This window comes from Hetaerina americana, unplaced genomic scaffold (genome assembly GCF_022747635.1).
Source record: "Hetaerina americana unplaced genomic scaffold, ioHetAmer1.1.p SCAF_86, whole genome shotgun sequence".
Taxonomy (NCBI): domain Eukaryota; kingdom Metazoa; phylum Arthropoda; class Insecta; order Odonata; family Calopterygidae; genus Hetaerina; species Hetaerina americana.
Window position 1 is genome coordinate 21870 of NW_027287494.1, and position 21284 is coordinate 43153.

The 21284-nt window shown below is 42.0% G+C and overlaps 1 protein-coding gene across 2 annotated transcripts; it reads left to right on the forward strand.

Moving 5' to 3' along the window:
• The first annotated feature begins 1482 nt into the window (after nucleotides 1-1482).
• Nucleotides 1483-20938, forward strand: LOC139698457 (lipopolysaccharide-induced tumor necrosis factor-alpha factor homolog). 2 transcript variants are annotated; one of them, XM_071597340.1, is made up of 5 exons: nucleotides 1483-1866; nucleotides 14265-14333; nucleotides 14466-14598; nucleotides 19775-19987; nucleotides 20390-20938. In XM_071597340.1, exons 1-4 carry the CDS (start codon nucleotides 1689-1691, stop codon nucleotides 19845-19847), a joined length of 453 nt encoding a protein of 150 aa, XP_071453441.1. In that variant the 5' UTR covers nucleotides 1483-1688; the 3' UTR covers nucleotides 19848-19987; nucleotides 20390-20938. The 2 variants fall into 2 exon arrangements, with proteins under 2 accessions (XP_071453441.1, XP_071453440.1); XM_071597339.1 differs by lacking the exon at nucleotides 19775-19987.
• Nucleotides 20939-21284: the final 346 nt, after the last annotated feature.

A 21284-nucleotide genomic window follows, 5' to 3' on the forward strand; every position in this document is an offset into this window, starting at 1 on the left:
CTCTCTGGTGCAAATTTGGTTCGTAGCGGACAGAGTCAAAAACCTCATTGCCAATATTAATGCGTCGCTGTTTTTGGTCGAAATGGAGCAATTTTAGTAGTAATGTCGCTGCGACCCGTGTCATACCTAAATATTGGTGAAAATCGATTAGCACGAGCCAATCGATATGTTTAGGTCCTCAGCAACTTCTCTAACGGTGATTGGACGATTGGCCAAAACTATTTTCTTCACTTCATCAATGTTTCATCTGTTGTTAACCTGCTCGGGCGTCCGGCACGCTCTTCGTCGTTCACATCTTCTCGGCCCTCTGAGAACATTTTGTACCACCGATAAACGTTGCTTCGGTCCAAGGTAGCTTCTCCATATGCCACAGTCAACATTCGGATTGCGTCCGTGCACTTAATTTTGTTTTTAACACAAAATTTAATGCAGATTATTTGATCCATTTTTTGGAACAGGCAAAAATCGAAGACAAGCCAAATCACATCCAAGAAAAACAGCTGTCAAAAATTAAATGAGCATTCAAATGGCGGAACCTTTCGGCATAAGTGAGAGACATCAGTACCACCATAACGCCATAAAAAATTTGTAAATCAAATAAACGTTACCCGCGAAAATTCAAAATTCTTGATACTTTTTGAACAGATCTCGTACACCTAGTTCATTCACATAGTAACATGTATCTAGTATATCCACATAGTAACTACTCGTTGCTTTGGTGCTGTTACTCACTTGTGTCTGAGCTAAAAAGTATTCAATCTGAGAAATACTCGTTATTTTTATGTTTCAGGTCCTCTCACAAATGGGTAACGATTCCTCTTAAGGTACTCCCAAACATGGTTGAACCGATTCCTCAATATGTGCGCCATTAAAGAGGTGTGCCTACTGAGAAATCAGTTCGCGGATTGAGACAGGCATATTGAAATAGACTCTGGCATCTTAAGGAATAGTCGATTGCTGTCAACCGTTCTACGCGTGGGATCGAGTATTGTTTGATTTCATAAAGTCTCCATCCCTAAATATATGTGACTGCATCAGTTCTTTGAAAAACGCAATATAAGGAAAAGGGAATTTTTCGAACTCAAGTGAAATATTTTTTCCCAATTTATCAAACTACTCGCAGAATCTCGTCCGTCATCTGATGGCATTACTTTTCCAGCAACATAAAATGCAATGCTTTAAAAAACTCGTAGGGAATGAATTATCGTTCATGGTAAATTCTTTTTGACAATTTGGAAAAATAACCACAACAATCACCATAAGCTGTGCTTGAATGAATATTCCTGACAAAATTGTCTCATGAATTACGTTTTCGTGCAATGCGCGTATATGCCAATAATTTATGGCAAAGGAACAACGTGCGCCTCATTGAAGCGCACGCTGTTTCTCCTCGCGAAAGAAAACTCACATTCTCGTGGTTGGTGCCACTTGATTGGGCGGACTCTCCCCTTGCACACTCCGTGTGACCACGCGCGTGACGGGAGTGCACTCGGCCACAGTGAAGGTCAGATCCAAGAAGAGTGAGAAGGGTGCGTGGCTGAGAAGTGGTCCGAGTCTCCGTCATGCGGAATTAGGGTTGCCGTAGTACATACAGTGCTGGCCTGAAACGACCGAAACTCGAGTTTACATCTTGGGAAAGATACGGCGAATCGATTGGCTTTAGATAGCGGGTCTTATCTCCCACCCCCATGGCAGGCATTATCAATGAAAAGCCACTTTTGCAAGCAGAGCCGGATGAGCCAGGAGGTGACCCACCTCCATACGTCTCCGAGATGGCGAGCAAGATCGGGCAGGAGCAGTATGCCAACTTTCCACCTAATTATTCCCAACAAAATCAGCCGCAAGACCCGCATATAATAATGCAAGGTATGTACATAGTTTAAGATGTGTACACTGTCGAAGGATTCCCAAGTGTTTTATCCGTGTGTGTAACCTCTCCAAATCACGACAATTCTGTCAACAAAAGAATTTGATAGTTGTCATGAATACGGTCACGACATGCTGTGTATATCGCGGGGCTCGTGAAAGCACGACTGTATTGCTAACGTAGCATAGGTAATGCTCATTAAATTTTCCATATCGTTGCAAATATGAGCGCTGATGTGAGAGAGGGGAAGTGAGCTGGGCGCCCCCTTTCTCATGGATTTTAGATGCTCGTAATTTTCAGATAAGTTGATAATTCATTTCGGGTGACTCTCCCATTTGAATCGATCGAGTATTGGTGTTTTATAGATTCTCTGAATAAGGGTTTGGAAGGGTGGGGTCCTGATTTCTGAGGAAGCTATGTTTGCATTTCGTTCATCCTAGACCTTGGAAAAGTTACTGTCGCAGCATCTCCCGTAGTTTTGTCAGTTTCCTAATAACACATCCAAACCATAACTGCGGATTTTACTCTGAGATAGGTGGGAGATGAGGAAGGCGTATGTCGACGTCAAAAGAGAACTAAAGCATTCCTTCCACTGAACATGAGGGCTAACATTTTGCACGTGGGAATTTAACAATGGAAATTTGCCATCTATGTCTTTTATTAGATTTATTATTATTAGAAGATTATTGGGTAAATGTGATGAAAAGGTCAAAGAGAAATGTTATCTGTAGTTGGCTAGGCCTCAATTAGAATATGCTGCAAGTTTACTATGGGATCCTCACGAAGTTGGATTGATTGCTGCATTGGATCAGCGTAGAGGTGCTAGATTTGTGAAACGTTGCTTTGATAAACTTAGAAGCGCATCCAAAATAAAGGGGATCTAGGTTGGGAGTCACTGTAGGAGGGAAGATTAAATTACAGATTAAAGTGGTTTTCAGGGTCATCCACAAGCGGGTCGAGATTAGGGAAAAAATCTACTTAGGGGATAGCCAGTTTCTGGTCTAGGAAGGGGAGATGCGCGGTTGATGCTGTTGCAGCAATGGAGTCGCTGATAGAACGGAAGATAGAATATTTTCAGGATGTATATGTTCGTTTCGTAGATTTCGGAAATGCGTTTGATAGAGTGAATTTGGGAAAACCAATGAGTATATTGCAGAAAATAGGAATAGATTGGAGGGAAAGGAGGCTAATCCGCAACCTGTACATGTCTCAGACTGCAAAGGTGCGGGTGGGAAACGGGGAGTCCGGTTGGGCAGTGTTAGGAAGAGGTGTAAGGCAGGGTTGCCCATTATCACCGTCGCTGTTCAACCTGTATGCAGAGGAAATGATTTAAGAGGCATTGGAAGAGCTGGAGGTAGGAATGAAAGTGGGCGGGGTATTCGTTAAATCAGGTAGGTTCGCTGATGACCAAGCTTTAGTTTGTCAGTCAACCTATGGGTTACTCCCAACCTTAGTTCCTTTCATGGTTTTGATGTACCACACAGCTTGCCATAACAACGTTTTACAACTCTGTCTCCTCTGAGCTGCCCGCGATCTAGTTCGGTAGTCAATCCTACTTCATTAGGATTCCATACTCTAGGTTATGTAGCAGCATATTCAAGGTGAGGCCTAAACGGCGGAATAAAGCATTTCCCTGTTGCATTTTATTCACATTTCCCCATATCTCTTCTAATGTGAAATTTGTTGTCTCCGGCGGAACTTCATGACATTTGCATAACATATTGAAATGAAATTATTAACTTTGAGGTTCCACACTTTATTTAAAAACACCACCCAGGTTCCGACGTTGAATGTCATCATCCTCATACCAGACCAGTACCCAAGATGGTTGGGCGTTAGCTCTTGCATAAAATCGCTGCTTCGGTGCGACTAACGTCCACCCCTTCAGCGTCAACAACTGTGCAACCAACACTCTAAGTGGCGATCGAATGCGCAGTTGGCGTACGTGTGCCTTTCCAACGTAAGTGAAGGAGAATTTTAAAGAAAGACTACTAATGGGTTGGCAATTGGCCATATCATACGACATACATAAACTTATATTTGTGAGGAGAACATGGTTCCCAGAACATCGTCAACAAGGCGGATACAGTTACATGAAAGAACTATATTTAACATATTGCTTGGTTTTTTCCTTTTTTTCGTTTGGTTTTTTGTCACTTGTCTTGTTTGATTATTATTCATTTTATTATTATATATATATATACATAAATAAATAAATATATAAATATATATATGTATATATATAAATATATATATATAATTATATATGTATATATATGTATATGAAAAAACAATTAGATACATCTGACCGAGTTATTGCATACTAGCTATTAATATTAGTATACAAGCTATTAATAAGCCTTAGAACCCTTACTAACATTGAACAAATAGAAAGTAAGGTCATAGGAAGGAATTCTGTAGTGGAGTCTGTAGCTCGGACAGTGTTTTCTTTGTAGGAAATAATCTCATACATTGTATGTAAGTGTGTTTCGTGGAAGGGACCTTTCCAGTCGCTCTGCTCGAATGAAGTCGTGCACTTTTGGTATTTGGTGTGCGTTTCTGATATCTGTCATCGGAACGAGTATACGTTGGTTTGTCAGGGAGCGAAATGTTTTACTCTGAAATGTCTCTTAAGCGCCTTCTGGCTGCATTTGTCGCGTTCCCGAATATTTCGCAACCGTACAGCATCCTGGGACGAGCGTAGCAAAGGTGTAACCTAATGTTGTTGTTTCGCGTTTGGCGCAATTTGGAGAATAAGAGCGGAGACGGAAGTGCTCTTGCCCCCGGGCTATCTGTAAGGCATGCTGTACGTGCCCATGACCCACGTCAGTCTGTAATCGAAATGTATCCCTAAGAATTTGTGTGAGGAATTTTTCGGATTACGCACTAATTGAACGGTTAAAGGTTTTTTGGGAAATAGTTTTGTTTCCTCCGAAAGTCGACGACTACATTTCAGTCCGCATTAATCGTGACTTTCGAATTGGCAGTTCACTTTTCTTGCAAAGAAAAGTGGTTCTGGATCTTTCGGAAGACACAAGTGCCGCTCCAAGATCTCGCCGCGATGGCAGTATCATCGGCGAACATGGAAGTGAGAGTTGGTGGAGAAGAAGGAAAATCCTTGACATAGCAATTGAAAAGACTATAAGGTAATATGGCTGGCTCCCTGAGGAACGCCGCAGTTTATCTGTTTCCCGACGGACTTTGCTCCGTTTTCGACCAACTGCTCCAAATCATCGAGCCTCTTTCCTTTATTTACAAAATGAAGAATTTTAATCACAAAGTCACTTTTGTGGTCACTTTCGATGAGGTGCTTTGCAAAGAGGGATGTTATTTTCTTATTCTTTGCACGTGTTTGGTGTTCTCTTATCCTTTCTGCAAATTTTCGTCCTGTTTGCCCAATATGCATACTTAGTATTACACACCGAGCACTCAAACACTCCACTCATCTCCTCCTTGGGTACTTTGTCTTTCGTGTGAGAGTTCTCAAGGCATGAACCACTGTAAAAGGCACATTTAATTTTTTCTTTAGGTAATATCATGATTGCTTTTTGAGGAATATTCTCTAGTTAGGGTATTCGTCGCCATTTGGTAGCGGGATATTTTAAATGTTCTGGGCAGTAAACGTTGCTTAAGGCTATTTTCGTGATTTTCTTCCGGTAAAGTTTGCTAATTAGATCTTCTGAATGGCCATTGTTTACTGCTAATGTTTTAATTACATTAAGTTCCTGATTTACATTGAAGAGAAATTGATTAATTGGTTCTCATACATTTCTTTCCGAAAAAAGGAGTACTGTGACCCGCCTTTGTCTTTACAAATGGATAGGTCGAGAGAACTCAGGGAACCTTTTTCCTCTTTTACACACGCGAATTGTGCATTGGAATTGACAGAATTTAAATGTGCTAGAAACTGATCTAGTTGCCTATGGGAACCTGTCCACCCTCAGAAGACATCGTCTACATACAGCTTAACCAACAAAATACATTATTTTTGAGAGGGTGAGCTGAGGAGAAAAAAACCTTTTCAAAATTGCCCATATAAATATCGGCCAGGAGTGGGGACAAGGGCGAGCTCGTGGCTAAACCATTGGGTTGTTGGAAATATGTACCGTTAAAAATAAAATAATTTTGGGAAAAACACATCTTTAGTAATAAGCAGAGTTTACTAATAGCTGACACTGAGATGGATTTCCGGAAGAGGATGTCTCGCCGAAGACATCCTACTAAAGGATAAAAGAACACCAAACATGTGTAACGAATAAGATCCTAACATCCCTCTTTTCGAAGCACCTCATAGATGGTGACTTTGTGACTTAAATTCTTCATTTTGAAACTAAAGGTCAAAGTCTCGATGCTTTGGAGCAGTTGGAAATTTGGAAATGCGTCCGTTGGAAAGATGAACTCGCCAACGAAATTTTGATCCCTCCCACTCCCCACTCTTAGACCTACCACGCTTCCAAGTCAACGATTGACATCGAAAGATGTTATTCTCTTTTCCTCCCACCTACATTTGAACCGTTTTATCCCTCCACCCTCCCCTTTTCTCCCCCTTGGATCAACTCCCCTTCCTCTGCTCAGATGGTATGTATACCAAGTTTGCTTCTATGAGGACCACCTGATAATGACGTTCAACGTCGGAACCTGGGTCGTATTTATAAATAAAGTGTGTGGAATTGCAAAGTCAATAATTTCATTTAATTTCAAATTCTTCTAATGCATCCTAATTTTTTGTTAGCTTCCTTACATATCCCCTTATATGTTTCTTCCAGCAAAGGTCGAGGGTAAGGGTAACACCCAATTATTCAATCAAGTCTACAGTTTCTATTTCGGTATTCGTGATGCAGTTGGCATTCGGGAGGAACTGATTTTATTAAAAAACTCATCAATACGTACGTACGTACTTTTTATGCATAGTTCTAATTTCCAAGTGTCGAACCAAAGTTGCCTAACATTTAGGTCATCTGCTAAAACTACTTTATCCTCAGGATTACGGGTAACTCTGTAACCCATTGCATCGTCGGCAAATAAACATATCTTACTATTAACCACCGAGTAAATGTCGTTAACTTAAAGGAGGAATAAAGATACCCATGGACACTCCCCTGGGCGAGGTAGGCATCAATCAGAGGTTGCGCCATTACTGCAGGGATATCGGGACATCCTTCGTCGACCATCATCTGGCGATCCGATCGTGTAGGAACCCCCTGAACCGTTCAATACACCTCCAGGCCGCCAGGTGTGCAGCGTGTAGGATATTCGAGCACTGCAGAGCCCCTTTTATATTTAAGTGTACGTAGGTGAGCATATTGTTCAAATATTGGGTCCCTAATGTCTTCTTTGCCTAATAATTTAACTTTTGATTAAGTGAGGGTCAGTGCAACAGGGCACGATTTGGTAAGCTATCGCAGACATTCGGTGAGACATTGGTGAATTAGCTTAGAAAAAGGAATTTTAAAAGTTGGCGTTTTACGAACTGCTGGTAACTCTTTCACCTTTATCGTTTTTCAGTGAACTTACTGTCTAATTGATTCCCTGAACCTCTCTGACATACGACCGAAATACTTTCTGATTCGATTTTTCGTTTAAATATTCAACTTGGGTTATCCTTTTGAATTCACTTAATGCTTTCTGAAATTCTTGGTATGCAATCTAGATATCTTATAGTCATAACAAATCTCATTCCTCTTGTAACTAGAGATATCTTCCCATATATCTTTTACCTTGGCGTGTTAAAGCCCTTGGCATCTTAACGATCATCTTACATCTATATTCGGTGTTTTCTTTATCTATTTACTTATAGTGATAATATTTCTGTAAAAATGCATAATTTTTTCGATAAACTGCTCAGCGAAATTCAATGGTCTGAATTATTACTTCAAAGAGTAGCTTTTAAGTCAGTCTTTTTTTCGAATTGATTGCTCATATATCATCCATGAATGTTGTTATGAAATTATGTTGTACGTATTACTGTATTGCAATAATGATCAAATTAAATATATTAATGTTTGTTGCCAGAGCAGCCTTTTAGATGTTTTGCTGTATATTAATAAAAGCAATTATTTCATTGATCAATTATATTTTTGCGTGCACAATGTTGCCACCTTACTTACGTACGTAGAAAGGCCTATAATATGAATTAAATCCTGTTACAGCTGTGTGGATAAGTTTGATGGGCGAAGCCAGGCATAGCCGCTATGCTTACAGTGCAATGGCGGGATGTAATGAGCGTGACAACTCAGGACGATGACCACGCACGCGGAAGGGAAGGGAAGGAGGAGCGATGCCAACGAATATGCCTCCCTTTCTAAAGAAGGGGGGCCCTTTCTAAGGAAGGGAGGCCCTTCCTAAGTAAGAGAGGCTTTGTGCTGACGAGGCGTTAGAAGAGAGTGAGGGAAGTGCGATGAGATGGTTAGAGAGAAATGCTATCTTATCTTTCGCTGATAAGGCCTCATTTGGAACGTGCTGCTGGAATGGGGGTTCCTCAGAGAGCCGAACTGGATCGTGTGCAGTGCAGAAGAGCTGGAACCGTGGGGCGTTATTTTGACGGACTGAGAGTTGCGTATCAGGGCTAATGGAGGAGCTAGGCTGGGAATGGCTCACGATGCGAAGGTTAGGATCCCTTGCATGGATTAGAAGGATGTCTCTTAGGCAATAACGTCGAATATGTATCATAGGCCCCATCATACTACTGTGGGCGGGATCATGCTAGTGAAACTCGAGAGGTTATCTGTTGAGCACATAAATTTAAGATGCCATTTTTCACAAGAAGGACGGGGGATCAGAATAACGTTTTTTAACCGCGCTAAGGGGGGAAATATTCGGGTGACAATTAGTCTGGTGTGTATTTTCCCCCCGCCACACACCCTAGTCGTGGATTTCAGGGTGCAAAACAATACTTAACTCTGATGAGCGAATTGCGATAGGTATGAGATGAGAATAAATGCAAATAAAACTAAGGTTACGCGGTTACTAAAACTTAATTTTGGATGTTGCATGCCTGGTGTGTGGTCACCCCTGCCACAAACCCTCTCGATGGCTTGGATGCAGAGCGTTTGCATTGGCAGTGCGACGTCGAAGATAGTATTTTCAGGGTAGAGCGAGGGCAATCAAGAAAGGAGAAGGCGAAGAACGCATGTCGTTCGCAATGAAAGGAGGAGGAACGAAGTACGAGGAATATTTGTGCTGTCGCATGTCAAGAAGGAGTGTTTTGTAACTAAAGGCAGGGAAATGTATCGTTGCCGTCTGTGGTCATCCAAAATGTACCTTATTTACAGTAATGTACCGGTTAAGGCAGTTTTTCGATGGACACATCAACCAAATAATTCTCTTGTGTCTCTGAGCGAAATTAATCCAGCATCCTGCACGACAACAGGCGCCTCTTCATCTCTGTGTACTTCCTTCCTCCCTTCATCCCATCCAACATCCCATCACGCTCTCCCTAGCTTTTCCCACAAACTTCATTCTTTTATTAGACTTTCCTTATTTTATTGTTCTCTTTAATTACTGTCACATACTTTGAGTAGGTGTAGGAATATCCTTTATTTATATATGTATGGATTTATTTATATATGGATATGGATGTATATACTTATATATATATATATATACATATATATATACATATATATATACATACATATATATATATACATATACTACCTTGATCAAAAAGTTCCCGGAATAACCACCGTGTGGCGCTCCCATCGTTCCGATTTGAGTTCTGTTTTTTTTGTTAAATTGGTACATCTGTTGTTGATATTCCCTTTAAATCTTAGTGTCATAACTTGACATTTGCAAAAGTTACGTAGCCAAGAGTACATCTATCTCTGTGTGTGTTGGCGATTTTTTACAATTGCAGAAATGGATTTAAATTTGCAACAACGAACTTGTATTAAATTTTGCGTAAAAAACGGATTTAGTGGCGCACGGACGTTGGAAATGTTGGAAAAGTGTTTCGGCAACGATTCTCTAAAAAAAACGGTCGTTTACCAGTGGCACGAGCGGTTCAGAAGTGGTCGTGAGTCAATCGAAGATGATGAACGCAGTGGCAGACCATCGACATCGAAAGTCGGTGAAAAAATTGATAAAGTAAAAGAAATGTTGGTCAATAACCGCAAATTAACCATCAGAGAAATAGCGGAGGACTTGAACATTGCCTATGGATCCGCCCAAGACATTGTGGTTAATGATTTGGGTTTCCGTCGTGTAGCAGAGCCAAAAGACCTCAATTTCATGCAAAAAAGAGACCGTGTTGACGTCGCAAAAGACATGATTTGCGAGGCTGAATCCGATCCCACATTCATCAAAAGGATCATTACTGGAGACGAGACGTGGGTTTATGAGTACGACACGCAATCCAGACATCAGGCAAGTGAATGGCGTTCACCAAATGAGCCGAGACCAAAAAAACCACGTCGTTTTCAGTCAAAAAAGAAGGCAATGCTGACGGTTTTCATGGATTACAACGGTGTAGTGCATCATGAATTTTTGCCAGAAGGCCAGACAGTAAACAAAGAGTATTATTTGGGCGTTATGAGACGTTTGCGTGAAGCAATTCGCCGAAAGAGACCAGAAATGTGGGCAGAAAACTCGTGGATTTTGCACCATGATAACGCACCGTCGCACAGTGCTATCATTATTCGTAATTTTTTGACGAAAAATGCAACAAATACCATCCAACAGCCACCGAATTCACCTGATTTGGCTCCCTGTGACTTCTTTCTGTTCAATCGAGTTAAAAAACCATTACGGGGAACGCGTTTTAGCAGCCGAGAGGAAGTAATGGAAAAATCGCAGGAAGCACTGATGGACATACCGAAAACCGAATATAAAAAATGTTTCGAGGATTGGATCAAGCGCTGGCATAAGTGTGTTGCAGTCGATGGGGATTACTTTGAAGGGGACAATATAGATTTAGATGAATAAACTTGTATTTTTAATTTTCTGAATAAATTCCGGGAAATTTTTGATCAAGGTAGTATATATATATTTATGTGTGTGTATGCATGTGATTATAAATTTTATGCCTGACATAATATGTGCACGACGATAGGTTAAATGGAAGACGGGATCATTAGGTCTCAATATCACCAAAATAAAGACCTCTATCTATCTATGCTGTTCATGCCCTTTCCTCGTTTGCCTAGCATTGTCCCTTCCATCAGTTCAACATCTCACTGCCGACCAGTACGCCCTTCGTCCATTTTTTAGGCCTCTTAAGATTTCTCTCCAAAAACCCCTCTCCTCGCCCACCATACTTCCTCATTCACCATCCTTCTACCGTACTTCCTTATTTGTTTTCTCCTCTGTCCATTTTACCTTCTCCATTCTTCTCCACACCCACATTTCAAAAGCCTCCAGTCTACGTCTATCCTCCTGCTTCAATGACCACGTTTCCGCACCGTACATGGCTACGCTCCATATCAAAGTTTTTACGAGTCTTTTCTTAACATCCTTACTCAGCGTCCCTGTCATCAACTCCCTCCTTCTAGTGAAAGCCTCTTTCCCAAGTGCAATTCTTCTCCTTACGTCCCTTCTACTTTGACTATTTTGGTCCAAAACACTTCCGAGATACGTAAACTGTTCAACCTGCTCCGGTTTTTGCCCTCCTATTTAAATGCTAAGCTTAGCCTTTCTCTTTATAGAAAACCGTATTAATTTTTTTAAATTATATTAATTCTCTTCCCATATCTATCACAGTGAATTTCCAATTCACTCAGCAATGCTTGCATCCCCTTGGCTGACTGACAAACTAAAGCTTGGTCATCAGCAAATCTAACTGATTTTACGAATTCCCCGCCCACTTTCATTCCTACCTCGAGTTCTTCCCATGCCTCTTTGATCATTTCCTCTGCATACAGGTTGAACAGCAACGGTGATAATGGGCAACCCTGCCTTACACCTCTTCCTAACACTGCCCAACCGGACTCCCCGTTCCCCACTCGCACCTGTGTAGTCTGAGACATGTACAGGTTGCGGATTAGCCTCCTTTCTCTCCAATCTTTTCCTATTTTCTGCAATATACGCATTAGTTTTCCCCAATTCACTCTGTCAAACGCTTTTTCGAAATCTATGAAACAGGCAAATACCTCCTGGTTGTGTTCTATATTCCTCTCGATTAATAATCTCATTACTGCAACGGCATCACGCGTACCTCTCCCCTTCCTAAACCCAAACTGATCATCCCAGAAGTAATCATTTGCCCTACTCTCTATCCTTTTGTTTATGATCCTAAGAACAACTTTAGCTGCGTGGGATATCAAACTTATTGTCCTGTAGTCCTCACATGATGTAGCCTTTACCTTTTTCGGAATAGGAACTAAAACTGATCTCACAAAGTCTTCCGGCCAGATTCCCTCCTCATAAATACTACGGATCAGCCCATATAGCCTCTTCCTCCCACATTTTCCTAAGCATTTTAAAAGTTCCACGGGAATGTTATCCACCCCAACAGCCTTATTTAGTTTCATCTCCCTTAATGCCCTTTCTATCTCATTGTCTAGTATGCCTGGACCTAAGCTTTCTTCCTCTACTCCATTTTCTTTTTTTGTGTGTATCCTTTTCGGCCAAAGTTATTTACCACACAGTTGTTCTATATATTCCGTCCATCTCTCTTGGAACTTTTCTATGTCAACTATTATCTTACCCGACTTATCTCTAACTGTTAGCACAGATCTTACCTTCTTACCTCCCGACAGTATTTTAACCTTCCTGTAAAGCGCGCTAATTTCACCCTGCCTCCGCAAAGTTTATCTTAAACGGTAGAATTTCAATAATAATTATTATGCTCCGCACAAACGACGTACGTAGTAATCTCGCTTACGGATCGCCATACAGACTAACAATAAGGTTTAGACAAAATGTCGGATTGGCGCAGTCAATGGAGATTATAACTGAACATTAGCAAAAGCGCAGGTTTTGATCTCCGTCCACACCCTCACTGGCCCCTTAAGGGTTATTGTACAGAAGATGTATTAAGTTTAATTACTTTTAAGGATGGAACCTTTGCGTCAATTTTCTGCTTCCGAATTAAAAATTATCCCCGGAATACAAAATATCCCCATGAACGTTTTTTTACTCGGCAGGCGGTTTTTTTCGTGGTGCACCATGAATACGTTCACTTAGAGAGAGAAAATGAGGGATAGACGCTACTTTGTACTGGAAGGGTTGCAGTTGGAATAAGCGGAAAGTAAGTAGTTGATACAGTAAAATACATACGTTTTACATTCACTAAGGACTTGACCACGCACGTAAATTCTGCGGACAAGCATATAAATTGGGGAGTTAATTAGACGCATTGTTGGCATGAGTGACTAAGAGGTCTCTCGTGTAAGGTCAAGGAGCGTTGTTGCCGAACCCTTGTTGGTCTTCATTTAGAATACGCATGTAATGTATGGGATCCGTCTGAAAGAGGCCTCATTCGGGAAATTGAGAAGTTTCAACGCCGGGTAGCCCGTTTCGTTACAAACTGTCACGATAAAATGAAAAGCGTCACTGAAATGCTTCTGGAGTAGGGTTGGGAATCATTAGAAGAAAGACGATTAAATGCTAAGTTGAAATACATTCAGATCCGCAAATTTCAGCACCGAGGTCTCGCAAATTATTCGCACTCCAACATATGTTGGTATCATGCATATAAAATTCGGGAAATAGATGCCAAAACTAGCCGACTCAAGGACTCATCTTTCCCGCAGGCAATACGGGATAGCAACAGGAGGGTTATAGGCAGTTCCAAAAATTCCACTTGCCAACCTTGGCGTGTTGGGAATAATGAGTTCTACTCAATTGCATGCGCTAATCTCGTATGTTTTGCTGTCTTCCCTTCCCGGATGACCACGTGGGACTTCCACTTAATGGCTGTGGTGCTCGATGCAGTGGTGCGGCCTTTCTTTGTTCTTTGTTGTTTTAAAGCTTCTCCGCCCACCCCTCTTTTCGGGGACGCCTTACGCACGCCGTCCGCAGCCCACAGCGGCGTGTGCCTTTGAGTTTCGGAGGTCGGACACTATGAGTTGCAAGTCCGTGCAATGGTGGAGTTTCCCTTTCTTGCTTTTAAACTCTAATTCCCACGATATTTGATTGACTTTCACCAAATTTCTATGTGAATGAGCAAGTTGGTTGATGGGATATGTGTTTGCATGCGTGCGTGTTGAGAAGGTTTTCGCATGAATCTATGCGCCTCTCTGGGTGTGGGTTTGCATGGTTTTGCCTGCGGTTATACAGGTTGCCTGTATTTTTCTGTTACGGGTGGTGACCCCCCGCCACACGCTCTTGCGGTGGCTTGCGGAGTATTCCACATCTACATAATACCCTGCAAGCCGCCGCTAAGGAGTGTGGACACATATACTATATATCCTCTGAGATATTGAGAAATTTGTGCTAATTTTGTTTCTTTTCATTTTAGCTCCTCCTGTCCACGCTCCAGGACCTCCGACAACAAATTCTATTACTGCAGTCAATTTCGCTATGCCTTGTTAGTATTCAAATCATTGACTCCCATCATAAACATATTTTAATGTGTTTTATTCAAAATTCTTGATAATTTGAAATATCTCTGCCAGGTTATTGGAAATATCATTGTAAATGCAGACCATTCTTTTTTAAGCTGCTCCGGTACCCGTCGGCCCGAGATCGATGCAGATGAGATGCCACCACTGCCAGGCTTTCATCAAGACAAAAACCTCGTCTTCCGCCAAATCCTCCGCGCACTGGGCATGCTGTATTCTATTCTTTATTTCGTAAGTTCACTTTACACTTGGGTGCGTTCAGCAGCGGTTTAACACCCTTGAATGGACCCGGGGTCGCAATCGGCCAAGTGGGTCACTGACCTGTTGATGTTTTATTGAAGTGAATTGCTTGGGATCATTAAATATGTCCCTCGTGCCCCGGATGATGCGTGAATCCCTGGTGGCAAGCGGAACCTCGGAGACCAGGCAAGCTGAAAGTTTCCCTTCGAGCATGACTTGGATGAATGGGAAATAAGGCTTCCAATTTCGAGCCCCAAGTTGGAATATCTTGAGTGGAGTGAAGTGAATGTGTGGGGTCCAACCCGAAATCATAGTATTTACACATAATTTTAACATGCTGAAGACATTATTGGTTTCCGAATAGTAATTTGGGAATGTAATGTGAGCATCAGCAGGCAGAAAACTGAAATCCATATGCTTTTTAGGAAATAAACTAAAGGGGGATATTACAGTTCGAGGAGTGAAAGTAGACCAAATGGAATACTTTGTATAACTGTTATTTTCCGGCGTGACTGTATGGAATCGATTCATATTGGAAATGAAAAATAGTAACTTTGCGATTCCACTGAAAATTTATTACGAGGCGACCCGGGTTTTGTCCACCAATCCCGGAAAGTCCTTAGGGATCCCGCGGGAGTTGAGTTCCTTGATGATACTCAGCGATTCATCGATAGGGACGTTGGTGAAGAGCGATTCAACGTCGAAGCTGACCATGAGATCGTTGTCGTGGATGGTGATGTTTCTTATTACGTCAATGAAATGCGTCGAGTTTTTTTACGAAGCTGGGTGTCTGTCCGACGTGGTCCTGCAGAGACCGCGCCAAGTACTTGGCGAGTCGGTAAGTCGGAGCGTCAATCTGGCTCAAAATCGGTCGGAGAGGTACATCCTTCTTGTGAATTTTGGGCAAGCCGTACAGTCTCGGTGGTTTCGGTGCAGTCGGAAGCAGGCGTCGTTGCTCTTCCTTTGGAATAAGCGATCGTTTTATGATAGCCCTTGTGCTTCTCTCCGTCTTGGCCGTCGGATCGCTTTTCAATTTCCTATAAGTCGGACTGCTGAGGATGAGCGATATTTTCTCTTCGTAATTCTCTCTGTTTATCAGGACTGTTGCGTTGCCCTTGTCAGCTGGTAAAATGATTAAACTCTCAATGTCCCTGAGCTCCTTCAGTGCTCTCCTTTCTTTGCCGGTGGTGTTTGATCTTGGTGGTTTTGCGCCATGGAGGATACGCGCGACATATTCTCGGATTTCGTCGGCGGCCACCTTCGGAAGTCTCCGGATCGATGACTCTACCTCCGCGATGATCTTCTCAAGTGGTATCGTCCTTGGGGTCAAAGCGAAGTTCAGACCCTTAAATAAGACTGCGAGGGCGGCTTCACCTAAATGAAGGTCCGTCAGGTTCACAACCGATTGGCCATTATCAGCCCCAATAATCGAGGTCAGAGGATGCTGCCTACAATGATATTTGTTGAATTTATTGACTTGCTTTTCCCGCATCGCCATTAGACTGGCTCGGGAGGACTCGTACGTAATCCGCTCGGTTGTGTCCCAATCGTCTGCTTGTAGGGTGGCAGCCAGCTCCAAATGAATGTAGTACAATTCTTCGGAGAAGCGGTCGAGATTCCAACGTTTATCGTGAACTCTCTCTCTCAGAAGGTCTTCGCTGCAGCGGCGAAGGATCTTCTCAGCCTTGGGTGTGTTCAGGTGGTGTTTGACTTCTACGCAGGTAGGAATCGTCTCCGTGTCTCTGCATCGTTGAAGGAACGCCAACGATGTCAAAAGTCTCCCCTTCCTCGTTCTGAGCTTCTCGAATCTCCTTACCTTCCTGTGAATCGCCTCCCCGCAGACGTGAGTGATGGTCGTTCGCAGGTTTCCGCGGCGATGAGTTGGTGATTTCCACATTTTTCGGGCTGCGTCCGCGTATGTCGTTTAAATTCACAACAGTTTCGCCAGCTATCCTGCTGGCGTCCTCAGGTCAAGGATGGAAACCCGAGGATAATTAGAGAGGATAATTAGAGAGGCCATTGAAATCGTTAAAAGGCCAGAAAACTTTAACAGAGAGGATGGATATCCACTCCACAGTGCATGGAAAAGAATTATTCCGCGCAAATATGAGGACGTTCCCTGATTGGCCGAAGAAATTTCCCAGTATTGGCGCCGGATTTTCCCTATATAACACAGGAAAACGAGTTTCTTTTCATCCTTGACCTGAGGACACCAGCAGGATAGCTGGCGAAACTGTAGTGAATTTAAACGACATGCGCGGACGCAGCCTGAAAAATGTGGAAATCACCTACTCATCGCCGCGGAAACCTGCGAACGAGCATTAATATTTTTCGTTTCCGTTCCAAAACGGAATCCTTCGTTTAACCAGGGAGCAGTAGAACTTTGGATAGAAAAATTTCGACCCACATTGCGAGAATTATAATTTAAGGCGGTGTTCATGATGAAAGTAGCAACTACTCAAAGAGGGTGAGGTTCTAAACATGGACGAAGTCCGTCAAAATGTTCATGTGGAGAATGGATTTCTTCAGAACAGAGACAAATCTTTGAAACATGGTGCTTCATGAGAATTCTGAAGATCATGGCTGGACAAAGTGAAGAACGAAGAAGTACACAGAAGGGCAGAAGAGAAAAGACCCATTTGGAGAATTCGTCAAAAAAGAAGAACCCATAGGAGGATTGGCCGCACAGTGATGCGCAATGAATTAGTTAGAAACATAATAGACAGGAAAATTCCACGAGGAAGACCAAAAAATGAGTTCATTGGACTAATTAGGACCGAGAAATTTCGACTCCCTCAGGGGTGAGGGAGTCAAAATTGAATAAGATGATGCAGGGTTGCAGTAAACTACCTGATAAGTTAATTACTGGTGATGAAAGGGTGATGCCGGATAATGCACTGGTAATTAGTAGTCGGAAATTGCTTGGGTTATTCGCTAGCTCTATGTTTAACACGCTTCTTCCTGCCTTTTTATTCATGGCTACTGCCACTCCTATCTGGCTGTGGTCCCCTCCACTGTATATTACTCTATTTATCCCTCCAGTGTTAACTGCTATCCTTCCATCTCACATCCCTGAAACATCTATGTTGATATTGTCCTCCAACTGTTCGTATACCCTATCAACGTCTTCCTCTTGGTAGAGGAAGAAGTTTCTTGGTATCAACTTCTTCCTCTAGACATTGCCTAGTGGTATGTATACCTGAATAATGACCAGGTTCGTTTATTGCACTTTTCCTTCTGCTTCTGGAATTCTATTATTCGCTGCTCTGTGTTTATCATGCTTCTTTTTACCTTGTTATTCGTTATTACTGCCATCCCTCGCTGAATCTCATCCATTCCGCTGAATATTGCTCTATTTATCATTCCAGGGTTCCATTCGCTTGACATATTCTAATTTTCCTGCCGTCTACATCGCCCTAAAATCCCAAGTCCTATTCTTAACCAATTCGGTCTTCTTATGTGCTGCTACAGTCACTTTCGCTTCGCAAGAATTTTGTGAAATGACAACCGCAGAAGTCTTGCCTCTCACACTGCCGGCACGACACATGGCGAATTCGGCCGAGTCCCATAGTTACCAGGAGCCATTCTAATAATCTCGTCCATCATCAGTTAATGGAAGATAGCTTCTGTGACACCCATATTTAAAAATGGAGACCGGGAGGACCCCAGTAATTATAGGCCAATATCGCTCACCTCCATCTCCTGTAAGATTTTTGAGCACATCATTGTTAGTTCCATAATGAGGTACCTCGATAGCCAAGATTTATTGATTAATAACCAACACGGGTTCCGTAAAGGTAGATCCTGCGAAACTCAACTCGCACTATTTGTTCATGATATAATGCATTCCGGTGAAAGTAATATTCCAGTTGATGCAATATTTCTAGATTTTAAAAAAGCTTTTGATAAAGTCCCTCATTGCAAGTTACTCGCTAAGTTGGAAACTTATGGAATACACGGGAGAGTTATATGCTGGATAAGATAATTTTTAAAAAATCGTGTTCAAACAGTCGTCCTGGACGGTGTATCATCCGATACTGTTAAGGTCACGTCGGGTGTACCACAGGGAAGTGTCATAGGCCCCCTCTTGTTTCTTATTTACATAAATGACCTCAGCGCCGTGGTTAATAGCAGGCTCTGTCTTTTTGCTGACGATGCGGTGATTCATGGGGACATTCGAAGTCGCGATGACAGAGTCACGTTAGCTAACGACCTAAATGCAATCCAGACTTGGTGCGATACATGGCATTAGGAATTAAATTTGAAAAAATGCGTAGTAATACTTTTTTGGGAAAAGAGTAACACCCCACCATTTAGTTACAAAGTGAAGCAAACAGAAATCGCGAGGGTAGATTCCTTTAAATACTTGGGTGTAACAATTACTCACGATCTGTCCTGGGGAAAGCACATACGGGAAATATGCGGTCGCGCTAATAAAAAATTGGGATTTGTAAAAAGAGTGCTGGGTAAATGTGACGAAAAGGTGAAGGAACGATGTTTTCTTGCCTTAGTCAGGCCCCACCTAGAGTATTCTGCCAGTATATGGGATCCTCAAGACATAAACTTAATATCGGAATTGGATCGAGTTCAGCGGAGGGGGGCTAGATTTGTCAAAAATGACTATGACCAACGCAGTAGCGTAACTACTTTGCTAGAAAATTTAGGCTGGGATTCCCTTACACAGCGGCGTTTACAATATAGATTAAACTTATTAAAAACATTTAAAGATGGGTCCTTTTCCGATGACATCAAGAACATAATACGAACCCCAACGTATTACGGGCGGAGGGATCACGAATGTAAGATTAGAGAGATTGACTGCAGGACAGACAGATTTAAATGGTCATTTTTTCCGAGAACAATAAGAGACCAGAATTCTTGTACTCGAAATCCCCCAGGAGCCGGCTCGACTTAATAAGTATTAACCTACAAGGTAGCAACTGCGCAGGGTTATACGATTATATTTATATATATATTTTTTTGCAGGTTCCCCTTACCTTTCCCCATCCGTTTGAAAAACCCTAACCCCCTCATCCCTTACCCTTTCCTCCTGGTGCTGCACCCCCTGCCACACACCTTTTTGATGGCTTGCAGGGTATTGATGTAGATGTAGATGTAAATGAATGGGATGTTAATTGAGGTGTTTTCCCGTTGCCTTCCTCGATAGTGTTTATAAAGTGACGCCATCACTCAATACCACCACGCTGGGGTCAGACACCTTTACTGCCGCCTCACTGTAGAAGAGACACTGCGCGGACAACCTTTCATCTGACCTTCGGCCAATCTGGCATGGTTGACCCTGCTAGGAGCGAATATCATTGCTCCCGCCAGCACAGCTCTAGCGGCCATCTGAACACATCAGCCCTTCCACGACATCAAGGTTATGGAGGGTAACATCTACATCTTCATAATACCCCGCAAGCCGCCGCAAGGGCGTGTGGCGGTAGTTGTTAGGTCACCACCCGCAAAAGAGAAATTCTCTTGCTGAATCAATTTATTTTCGAACATAAGTGCACTACCATCATTGCTAAGCTAAGATAATTCATTTTATTGTAGTGATTTGATGCTTCACAATATTGGCGACACTTTTTTCTATTTTTCTAAATTCCGCTGCTGCCATTACTTGCTTTTAGTGTGTGTCCATCCAATCAAAATGAAATGGTGCGCCACTGCAGTTTTCTTGAACGCCCTCTGCATCCGGTGCAGGTTTATGCGTGTCGCCCGCTTACATTTTTGGTTTGTTTGAAATGCATTCACAGTAATTAGTTTTCTTATTTTCCAGGTGCGGCATTTGCTCTTGCATTCCATATTGCATGGGCTCGTGCAGAAGGGTGGATCACTCCTGCCCGAACTGTGGCTCATTTTTAGGGTCATACAATTCTTAATCGTGGCTTCTTGTAATTAAAACTGAAAAGAGTACCAATTTGGGTGCTATCAGTTGAACGAAGTCACAATGGCAAGTGGAACAAAACTTGCCTCGTGACTCTTTCAGTTTTAAGTTGAAGAATCTATGAAAAAATGGTTTTATTCCATGATACATATGTATAATATTGTACTGTGTGATGTATGCACCAGTTCTATTTGTAATGTGGCATTTCACTGCTATTGCGGTGCGTCTTAAAATCATTTAAAGCGAAAGAATATTGTTTTATGAAAATACCTTTAACAAACAGAAAAGTCTGCTTTCTGTGATTTTATTGTGGAAAAATGGCTGAGCTATGTCATCTATTTAATATTGTTAGATCCATGAGGATTGATATAACTTTTTTATGAATGTATAATGAACAGTAAAAGTAATCGCAATTTACGATTAAATTATATATACTGATTATATTTTTATATTGGTCCCATTTCATGTAGTGCAAGTTGCGTATTTATTAATGTCATTCCGATATTGGTTCCTTTATTTATTTAAATATATCAATGTAATTATTTTCGTTTTGAAATGAAGGTAAACAAACCAAAAAATTATGAATTTGTGAAAATTCTCCTCAGTAGCCTTATCTGGCTACTATTTGATTGTGTAACATCCCTGCCACGTATTTCAGAGCTTAAGAACATTGAAAATGTTAATTCCCGATGGCACTGGCAATGGTAATATGTAGTTGAAAATTGCGTTTCTCTTCTTTCCAGCCAAACACCAACATTAGTTTTAGTGACAATTGGGGTGGCCTCGG

Bases quoted from the DNA above. Each gene is read 5' to 3' on its own strand.
- LOC139698457 (XM_071597339.1), top strand. From the start codon at position 1,689: ATGGCAGGCATTATCAATGAAAAGCCACTTTTGCAAGCAGAGCCGGAT. The intron at 14,334-14,465 runs GTTAGTATTCAA...TTCTTTTTTAAG, and splicing joins AGTCAATTTCGCTATGCCTT to CTGCTCCGGTACCCGTCGGC. The intron at 14,599-20,389 runs GTAAGTTCACTT...CTTATTTTCCAG, and splicing joins TGTATTCTATTCTTTATTTC to GTGCGGCATTTGCTCTTGCA.